Here is a 10,646-nt window from a genome sequence, read left to right on the forward strand (position 1 = left end):
GTGGGTGAACTCCATATGGTTCTGTGGTCTGAGAACTGTGTGTGTGTGTGTGCGTGTGTGTGTGTATGTGTGTGTGTGTGTGTGTGTGTGTGTGTGTGTGTTCCAGTGGATGAACTACAGTGGATGAACTACATCTCGTTCTGTGGTCTGAGAACTAACCGTGTGTATGTGTGTGTGTGTGTGTTCCAGTGGATGAACTACAGTGGATGAACTACATCTCGTTCTGTGGTCTGAGAACTAACCGTGTGTGTGTGTGTTCCAGTGGATGAACTACAGTGGATGAACTACATCTCGTTCTGTGGTCTGAGGACCCACGCTGAGCTGGAGGGACGCCTGGTCACAGAGCTCATCTACGTCCACAGCAAGATGCTCATCGCAGACGACAACACCGTCATCATCGGTAGGTGTGTGTTGGGGGTGGGGAGAAGGCGGTCTTGTGTGAGTACGTATGTTTTCATGAAGGGATTTCAGGGAGTGAGAAACAAAAAGTATTCAGCATGTTTCATATTCATATAACACATAACATCACAAAGTGATGCTGAGAGTTAGACTGGAGTCGTATATCTCCCTCTCTAACTTTAAGCATCAGTTGTCAGAGCAGCTTACCGATTTAACCAGCCTACCTGGTTAAATCAAATCAAGGTGAAATCATTTTTGGGGAAAAAGACGGAGCCTCACTTTTTATTCTTGATCTCTCTGCTGGTGAATGGGTGAACTGCAGCCTCTGTGTTCATCCCATTGGTGTTGGCTGCAATCTGATGCGTTTTCTGTGTGTGTGTGTGTCTGTGTTAGGTTCGGCCAACATCAACGACCGCAGTATGTTGGGGAAGCGTGACAGCGAGGTGGCGGTGATCATTGAGGACTCTGAGACCGTTACCGCGGTGATGGACGGACATGAGTACCAGGCTGGACGCTACGCACTGGCGCTACGTCTAGAGTGCTTCAGGTACACACACACACACATACATATATATATATATATACAGTGCCTTGCGAAAGTATTCGGCCCCCTTGAACTTTGCGACCTTTTGCCACATTTCAGGCTTCAAACATAAAGATATAAAACTGTATTTTTTTGTGAAGAATCAACAACAAGTGGGACACAATCATGAAGTGGAACGACATTTATTGGATATTTCAAACTTTTTTAACAAATCAAAAACTGAAAAATTGGGCGTGCAAAATTATTCAGCCCCCTTAAGTTAATACTTTGTAGCGCCACCTTTTGCTGCGATTACAGCTGTAAGTCGCTTGGGGTATGTCTCTATCAGTTTTGCACATCGAGAGACTGAAATTTTTTCCCATTCCTCCTTGCAAAACAGCTCGAGCTCAGTGAGGTTGGATGGAGAGCATTTGTGAACAGCAGTTTTCAGTTCTTTCCACAGATTCTCGATTGGATTCAGGTCTGGACTTTGACTTGGCCATTCTAACACCTGGATATGTTTATTTTTGAACCATTCCATTGTAGATTTTGCTTTATGTTTTGGATCATTGTCTTGTTGGAAGACAAATCTCCGTCCCAGTCTCAGGTCTTTTGCAGACTCCATCAGGTTTTCTTCCAGAATGGTCCTGTATTTGGCTCCATCCATCTTCCCATCAATTTTAACCATCTTGCCTGTCCCTGCTGAAGAAAAGCAGGCCCAAACCATGATGCTGCCACCACCATGTTTGACAGTGGGGATGGTGTGTTCAGAGTGATGAGCTGTGTTGCTTTTACGCCAAACATAACGTTTTGCATTGTTGCCAAAAAGTTCAATTTTGGTTTCATCTGACCAGAGCACCTTCTTCCACATGTTTGGTGTGTCTCCCAGGTGGCTTGTGGCAAACTTTAAACGACACTTTTTATGGATATCTTTAAGAAATGGCTTTCTTCTTGCCACTCTTCCATAAAGGCCAGATTTGTGCAATATACGACTGATTGTTGTCCTATGGACAGAGTCTCCCACCTCAGCTGTAGATCTCTGCAGTTCATCCAGAGTGATCATGGGCCTCTTGGCTGCATCTCTGATCAGTCTTCTCCTTGTATGAGCTGAAAGTTTAGAGGGACGGCCAGGTCTTGGTAGATTTGCTGTGGTCTGATACTCCTTCCATTTCAATATTATCGCTTGCACAGTGCTCCTTGGGATGTTTAAAGCTTGGGAAATCTTTTTGTATCCAAATCCGGGTTTAAACTTCTTCACAACAGTATCTCGGACTTGCCTGGTGTGTTCCTTGTTCTTCATGATGCTCTCTGCGCTTTTAACGGACCTCTGAGACTATCACAGTGCAGGTGCATTTATACGGAGACTTGATTACACACAGGTGGATTGTATTTATCATCATTAGTCATTTAGGTCAACATTGGATCATTCAGAGATCCCCAATGAACTTCTGGAGAGAGTTTGCTGCACTGAAAGTAAAGGGGCTGAATAATTTTGCACGCCCAATTTTTCAGTTTTTGATTTGTTAAAAAAGTTTGAAACATCCAATAAATGTCGTTCCACTTCATGATTGTGTCCCACTTGTTGTTGATTCTTCACAAAAAAATACAGTTTTATATCTTTATGTTTGAAGCCTGAAATGTGGCAAAAGGTCGCAAAGTTCAAGGGGGCCGAATACTTTCGCAAGGCACTGTATATATATATATATACACACATACACACACACACATATATACACATTAACACACACACATATACACGCACACACACACACACACACACACACACATTAACACACGCACATATATACACATTAACACACACACACACACATATACACACACACGCACATACACATATATATACACACACACACATCCACGCACACACACTACAGTTACGCCTTGAGTGGTTTGGGTGTGTGTAACTTGGTCCTTTTGGTCCTCATCTAATCACTAAGACCACATCGCATCTCATTGTGTGTGTGTGTTCTCTCCTGTCAGGACTGTCCTTGGAGCCCATTTGGACACGACCATAGATGTGTCTGACCCTATCTCTGACCACTTCTACAAGGATGTCTGGATGACCACCGCTGGACGCAACGCAACCATCTATGAGAAGGTGTGTGTGTGTGTGTGTGTGTGTGTGTGCAACCTGCTTTATGAAGAGATTTTTAACTAACTTTACTCTCTCTTTCTCTCTCATTCTCCCTCCCTCTTCTCTCTCCAGGTGTTCCGGTGCTTGCCGTCCTCCCTGGTTCGTAACATGTCTGAGTTAGAGAGTTACCAGACGAACCCAGGCCTGGCCCAGTCTGACCCAGGTAAAGCCCAGGAGGAGCTAAGGAGGATCAGAGGGTTCCTGGTTCAATTCCCTCTGGACTTCCTCTCAGAACAGAACCTAATGCCTTCTGTTGGGACCAAGGAGGGCATGGTGCCTACTGAGATCTGGACCTAGAGGACTAGATACACACACACACACACACAGGACAAGACACACACACACACACAGGACAAGACACACACACACTCAGGACTAGACACACACACATACACACACACACACACAGGACAAGACACACACACACAGACCACTGCATTGAACTGTGGATCTTTAGACTGATCTCTGGACCTCCAGCTGATAGCTGACAACTTAAACCACAAACATGGAGGACCATGATGCCGCTTGGCCCGTCACATCCACAACTCAGCCAATGAGACTGATTGCCACGCGGACTAATGAGGAAGTAATCAGGAGGACACAACGCTACAGGATATTCAGATAGAAATATATTGTGTAGAGCAGATCATCACTTCTCATCATGTAGGATAGGGACCTGGTTAGCTCCACATGAATATATTTCTATCTGCAAATGTATAGGTTTAGAATGTTTCACCTGACTGAATACACCTGAAAATGAGCACTTCAGTTCAAGTAGAACCTCCTTCATTTCTAAATGTTTTGTCCTGTTTTGTGCCTTCTGAAGGCGACCCTGGACACTCTCCTATGCCTGTCACCTACTCTGTTTGTTATGCATGTTCGTATGGTCGTAGCACTACGTAAGCTCACATACTGTCTTTAGCTGTAGGGCCTAAAGTTCTGTTTTTTTCTTTCTTTTCTAGAATAGAGGTTGCCTTTGAGAAGAAGACATGTAAATGTTTACAATCTAAGTATGGAACTGTTCTGTAAAATCGTAATTGTAAAACGAGGCTTTTAACGCTCGCCACGAATGTTATGTTAAGTGAAGCACAAAATGTCACTATAAACACTCACTGAATTTCAGCATGAATCACAACTACCTACAGCCTTCTGCCTTTAATACACCTGCTGTTCCATCACGCCTTGTAAGTATTTGTATTGCCTGATGTATACATAATGTATCATATTGCCTATTATATAATTAAATCATCAATCCCATCATTTCAAAATACATTTTCAATATACTTGATAATAAAATCAACTTTACTGGAGAGACTGGAGTGCTGTTCTGGTTCTCAACTGCCAGGGTCATGTCAGCGTATATCTATTCCACTGCAAGGATGGCTGGGATGAGCGCGTAACCGATGGGATGTTCTTACCAATGTCAGTCCACACCAGCCAGCAGAGGGCGCCACACACCCATCTATCTCTGTCTGTCTGCATTTATCTACTTAAAACGTATGACTGATTGATTGATTGATTAATTGAGTGTAAAATACATGATGTACCATGTAGCTGTATACACCAGCTCTGCTCAGGCACCCAGTGGAAGCTATGGGGTTAATGTAAAATCCTTCCGCTACTTCCTTATCGCTGTCATGCTGCTGCTTCTCTCTCTTTTGAGCAATGGCTGAATAATTTGATGCGGTTGGAGGAAAAACGGCAAGTTATGCGTGCACACTTATGATGTTGAATTGGTTATAACTTTATTTGTCCACCTTGTTTTGTTTCTTGATATTACAACTTGACATTCTGCTGTGGTGGAATGTCTGTGCTGTATGGAGTAAACCCCGTGACTAAGGAAATATATAACTTCTTCAAATACACAGAGCACTGCTGTTTGAGATAAAATGGGTGAAACAAGACGACGAGCTTTAAAAATAGTTATTCAGATAACTTGCCAACTTCTATGGGTAAGATCTTACAGCACTAAGCAAATTCCGATACACCGCTGACCATAATGTGCTTCTGCTTTGTACGTCCTGTAAAACTGTTTAAGCTAACATACGTCAAGGAATGGCATCATTTATACTTATTGTAATATTTATTTAACTTCAGCCTATTTCATTTTTCTATGCACTTTTGATATGTATTGTTCATCTTGCCCACTGAAAAAACTAATGTATATCATTAAAAGACAGAATGTGCTTCGTATTGTCTAGCCAACACTCTGTCTCGCTTCTATTCATTCTTGCTACATGTTTACAGATTAATTGCCTAGATGCTGTTGACTAACTGAAAAGGTGTGTGTGTGTGTGTGTAATTCCGTGAGAACTAAGGAAGCCTCAGAGCTAGTGGGATTTCATTATTTTACAAGAGCACACACATACATATTTTCAGAAAGATATACATTAAGATTTTTTCTGAATTAGTTATTTCTGCACTGCACCGTCACAAGAATGATTTACTACTGAATGATATGATAAACACTGTCTCCCTCCATCTCTAGGTGGCAGGTCTGGTGGTAGGTCTGAGTGGTATGTACCTGTTGTTGAACTACAGACACAATGGCATCTTCTTCACCCACACATACATCATCCTCCCAGCATGCCTAGCTCTGGCCAGCGCTACTCTCCTATTGGCCAGTGGAGGACTGGGCATCTGGGTGTCCCTCAGAAAGTCAGCCTTGCTGCAGGGTGTGGTGAGTGAGTGTTTGTGTGTACTTGCGTGTGTCTGAATATAATAACATGTATGTATTTTTTGCTTTTCATAGCTCATGCTTCCTCTACAGTTTGGGATACAGCTTATATGTTGCCATGGTTTTGGGCATTTCAGTTTGTCTATCTGCTGGTTGTGGTTTTCTGCCTGGAGGCAACTGCTGCTGCTCTGGCCTATGTCAACGCAGGAAAGGTACTTAGATATATATATGGCTTTACAAAACTACCGAAAGAGCACACATCACCGTATTTGACATTCTACACTGAGTGTACAAAACAACAAGGACACCTCTTTCCATGACATAGCTTTCACCTGGTCAGTCTATGATCCCTTATATATGTCACTTGTTAAATCCACTTCAATCAGTGTAGATGAAGGGGAGGACACAGGTTGAAGAAGTGTTTTTAAAGTCTTGAGACATGTATTGTGTAAGTGTGCCATTCAGAGGATGAATGGGTAAGACAAAAGATCTAAGTGCCTTTGATACCGGTTTGTGTCAAGAATTGCAACGCTGCTATTTTTTTCACACCAGTTTCCTGTGTGTATCAAGAATGGTCCACCACCCAAAGGACATCCAGCCAACTTGTGGGAATCATTGGAGTCAACATGGGCCAGCATCCCTGTGGAACACTTTCGACACCTTGTAGAGTCCATGCCCCGAGGAATGGAGGCTGTTCTGAGGGAAAAAGTGCGGGGTGCAACTCAAAATTAGGAAGGTGTCCTTAATGTTTTGTACACTCACTGTATGTTATACTTATGATAAATAACATGATGCGACTGACCTGCTTTCAGGTGGACTCAGAGCTGGCTCCCTTCAGCAGTGTTTTTCAAAGATACACAGGAAGATGTCAGGACCCATACTCCGATGCTGTGGACGCCACACAGAAAGAGGTTGTGTGCGTGTGTGAGAGAGAGGGGGGGGGGAAATCTGAACTGATCTAATGACTCTGTGATGTGAATGCTCTCCAGTTGCAGTGCTGTGGAATCTATGACTACCGTGACTGGTTGGCCACGCCCTGGTTTAACCACAGTGGGCGGGGCAGTGTACCTCACAGCTGCTGTAATTACACCTACCACACCTGCAACGGTACCCTGGAGCTGCCCGGGCTACTATATCCAAAGGTATATATACACACACACACACACCCTGGCCCTCTGTGGTGATCCAAAGGTATGTAGATACACATCTGGACAGCATTTAATTCCAGAGAGATGTCACTCCCCTTACCCTGTGTGTGTGTGTCCTCTCCCTCAGGGCTGCCAGGTGAAGCTGGAGGAGGCCTTGCTTTTTGTTCTGCATCTCATCATCTGGTCATCTCTGGCAGTGGTGCTAGTGGAGGTGGGAACCACTAGAGGGCACTGTGGGGTATAGTGGAACAACAAAAGGGTCACGTAGAAGAACATTTTACAACAGAAAATAAAAATGTGTGTTTCTTATTGGACAAGATCAGGTACAGTAGTGCCATACTAGTCTCTCTCTCTCTCTCAGACTGTAGGGTTTGTGAGTGTGGCTCAGCTGATGAGGGACCAGCCTCTGTTGGAGTATGGAATACTGGACAGGGAGTATGGAATACTGGACAGGGAGTGGGCCTGAACCAGAGTCTCAGTCCAGAATACTTTCTGCCAATCTACTTTAGATATACTATGTCCTGGACCTTGGTAAAGTTAATGATGCTGTGGACCTTAAAGGCCCAGTGCAGTCAAAAATGTGTTGGGTTTTTTTTGTGTGTTTTTTTTTCTCCAGTGTTTTATATCATATTTCCACACTGAGGTTGGAAGAATACTATGAAATTGTGAAAATGCTGATAATGCCCTTTTAGTGTAAGCGCTGTTTGAAGACTGCTCTCTAGTGGTTGGTTCTAGTTGTCTGTGCAGCTCCAGGGCCCCTAGGGTACCATTACAGGTAATTGACGTAATCATCCCCGATCTTGTTGGTGAAGCTACTTTAAAAGAGTGATTATCTTGCTTTCACTAAACTAATGTATACACATCTGTGAAGGAAGATGTACTCTAAAAGTGTCCTACACTTCTGCATACACTTCCTTCGTTTCATAAGGATCAACTGGAATATGTAATGGCCACAATGTTTTGTTTTTGTTCACTGATGTAGATGCTTGTTAAAGAAACCACTCCATCAAAAACAATTGTCAACATGTCACATGTCCTGCAGATGACATATGAATGATAAATTTTTACACTGCCCTGCATGGCTTTTGAGTAATTAACTTGTTGAAACTATGTTGTGTGGCTATTGTTTGATTGTAACTTACCCCTATGTAGCTGGGTGATTCTGCAATTTAGGGCACTTTGGCCCTGCAAGCTTTCAGAAATGAAAAGTTATTGAAACACCATTTTTACCAGTATTATAATTCTTTGATTTGTCTAGAAAATATCTGATAATGGCTGCTATCGTCCTATTCAGGAATGTAGATATTTTTCTCAGACAGCCATAGACACATTTTATTTCCATCATGTCATTAAACATCCATTTTTGTTAAAAATGAAGTAATTAATTTAACACATTTCTTATACATTTGTGTATTGAGTATTTTAAGAGATTTAAGGTTTTCCTAATATGAATAATTCAACACGACGCCTGAATTTATAGACTTGCCTTTGTGACAGCTGAAAAAGATAATAAAAATAAGATGTTTCCGCCCAACCTTTTTTTTTTTGAGATGATGATAATTTCCCTATATAAAACAAATCAATGTAAGTTATACATAATATACTAATGTACCTAAAAAATATATGGGTGTGGGGGGAATGACAGGGTGTGGTGGACATCTATGTAAAAAAAAAAACTGATTTTTAAAAACCAATATTTTATTGAAAACATTTTGAATAACAACCATTGTTCAACATTTTATAAGACACTGTAACATTCCCAAAGTAGCCGATGGGCAGAGCTCAAGGAAGTAAGCCAGTGGATTTGAGAGATGGGGCCCGGATAGCGAAGGGGTCATCTGCACAGAAGAGCTCAGTGAGCAAAGTGAAACTATAATTTGTGGTATATTTCTAATGGACCTGGCCCGGGTATCCTGGAAGGATATTGACCTCATCCCCGTCAGTAGAGGATGCCTGGTTGCTTTTTAAAAGTGCTTTCCTCACCATCTTAAATAAGCATGCCCCGTTCAAAAAATGTAGAACTAAGAACAGATATAGCCCTTGGTTCACCCCAAACTTGACTGTCCTTGACCAGCACAAAAAACATCCTGTGGTGTACAGCATTCACATCGAAAGCCCCCGAGATATGCAACTTTTCAGGGAAGTCAGGAACCAATATACACAGTCAGTTAGGAAAGCAAAGGCTAGATTTTTCAAACAGAAATGTGTATCCTAATGTGTATCCTGTAGCACTAATTCCAAAAGATTTGGGACGCTGTAAATTCCATTGAGAATAAGAGCATTTCCTCCCAGCTGCCCACTGCAATGAGGCTAGGAAACACTGACACCACCGTTACATCAACGATATCCGATCATTTAAATAAGCATTTCTCTACGACTGTCCATGCTTTCCACCTGGCTACCCCTACCCTGGTCAACAGCTTTGCACACCCTGCAAAAACTTGCCCAAGCCCCCCCCCCCCCCACACACACTTCTCCATCACCCAAATCCAGACAGCTGACATTCTGAAAGAGCTGCAAAATCTGGATTCCAACAAATCAGCGGGCTAGACAATCTGGACCCTCTTTCTAGAATGATCAGCCAAAATTGTTGCGACACCTATTACTAGCCTGTTCAACCTCTCTTTTGTATCGTCTGAGATCCCCAAAGATTGGAAAGCTGCCACGGTCATCCCCCTCTTCAAAGGGGGAGACACTCTAGACCCAAACTGTTATAGACCTATATCCATCCTTCCCTGCCTTTCTAAAATCTTCGAAAGCCAAGTTAACAAACAGATTACCGATCATTTCAAATCCCACCGTACCTTCTCCACTATGCAATCTGGATACCCGAGCTGGTCATGGGTGCACCTCAGCCACGCTCAAGGTCCCAAACGATATCATAACCGCCATCGATAAGAGAGTACTGTGCCGCCGTCTTCATCGACCTGGCCAAGGCTTTCAACTGTGTCAATCACTGCATTCTTATCGGCAGACTCAATAGCCTTGGTTTCTCTAATGACTGCCTCACCTGAATAATTTTGCACGCCCAATTTTTCAGTATTTGATTTGTTAAAAAAGTTTGAAATATCCAATAAATGTTGTTTCACTTCATGATTGTGTCCCACTTGTTGTTGATTCTTCACAAAAAAATACAGTTTTATATCTTTATGTTTGAAGCCTGAAATGTGGCAAAAGGTTGCAAAGTTCAAGGGGGCCGAATACTTTCGCAAGGCACTGTATCAATGATGTCGCTCTTGCTGCTGGTGATTCTCTGATCCACCTCTACGCAAACGACACCATTCTGTATACATCTGGCCCTTCTTTGGACACTGTGTTAACTAACCTCCAGACAGGCTTCAATGCCATATAACTCTCCTTCTGTGGCCTCCAACTACTTTTAAATGCTAGTAAAACTAAATGCATGCTCTTCAACCGATTGCTGCCCGCCTAGCATCACTACTCTGGATGGTTCTGACTTAGAATATGTGGACAACTACAAATACCTAGGTGTCTGCATAGACTGTAAACTCTCCTTCCAGACTCACATTAAGCATCTCCAATCCAAAATTAAATCTAGAATCGGCTTCCTATTTCACAAAACAAAGCCTCCTTCACTCAAGCTGCCAAACATCCCCTTGTAAAACTGACTATCCTACCGATCCTTGACTTCAGCGATGTCATTTACAAAATAGCCTCCAACACTCTACTCAGCAAATTGGATGTAGTCTATCACAGTGCCATCCATTTTGTCACCAAAGCCCC

General features: G+C 42.7%; 2 protein-coding genes across 12 annotated transcripts in view; both read left to right on the forward strand.

The window, feature by feature from the left end:
• LOC110497071 (phospholipase D1) overlaps positions 1–4,396 on the forward strand; it is a 36,048-nt gene extending 31,652 nt beyond the window's left edge. For 4 of the 7 annotated variants that reach the window (XR_016488349.1, XR_016488352.1, XR_016488348.1 and 1 more), the window contains exons 23-26: positions 263–404; positions 793–946; positions 2,924–3,041; positions 3,150–4,396. Coding sequence is in view for 2 of the 7 variants with exons in the window: in XM_090207963.1 (XP_090064089.1) it covers positions 263–400; positions 793–946; positions 2,924–3,041; positions 3,150–3,374 (635 nt within the window). In the remaining 5 variants the exon portion in view is untranslated. The remainder of the gene's footprint in view (positions 1–262; positions 405–792; positions 947–2,923; positions 3,042–3,149) is intronic. The other 3 variants (XR_016488350.1, XM_090207963.1, XM_090207962.1) reach the window with 1 other exon arrangement.
• A 123-nt stretch (positions 4,397–4,519) lies between these two features.
• On the forward strand, positions 4,520–8,436 carry tspan37 (tetraspanin 37). 5 transcript variants are annotated; one of them, XM_021571102.3, is made up of 8 exons: positions 4,520–4,778; positions 4,946–5,029; positions 5,566–5,757; positions 5,892–5,966; positions 6,567–6,665; positions 6,744–6,896; positions 7,030–7,113; positions 7,264–8,436. In XM_021571102.3, exons 2-8 carry the CDS (start codon positions 4,967–4,969, stop codon positions 7,366–7,368), a joined length of 771 nt encoding a protein of 256 aa, XP_021426777.3. In that variant the 5' UTR covers positions 4,520–4,778; positions 4,946–4,966; the 3' UTR covers positions 7,369–8,436. The 5 variants fall into 5 exon arrangements, with proteins under 5 accessions (XP_021426777.3, XP_021426780.3, XP_021426775.3 ...); XM_021571100.3 differs by having other exon boundaries at positions 4,667–4,778; positions 5,830–5,966; XM_021571104.3 differs by having other exon boundaries at positions 4,667–4,778; positions 5,848–5,966.
• The last annotated feature ends 2,210 nt before the right edge of the window (positions 8,437–10,646 follow it).

This window comes from Oncorhynchus mykiss, chromosome 18 (assembly GCF_057628025.1).
Source record: "Oncorhynchus mykiss isolate SJ-2025 chromosome 18, ASM5762802v1, whole genome shotgun sequence".
NCBI lineage: Eukaryota > Metazoa > Chordata > Actinopteri > Salmoniformes > Salmonidae > Oncorhynchus > Oncorhynchus mykiss.

Coding starts and splice junctions, on each gene's coding strand:
- tspan37 (XM_021571100.3), top strand. Junction 6,666..6,743: donor TGGACGCCACACAGAAAGAG/GTTGTGTGCGTG, acceptor AATGCTCTCCAG/TTGCAGTGCTGTGGAATCTA. Junction 6,897..7,029: donor CCGGGCTACTATATCCAAAG/GTATATATACAC, acceptor CCTCTCCCTCAG/GGCTGCCAGGTGAAGCTGGA.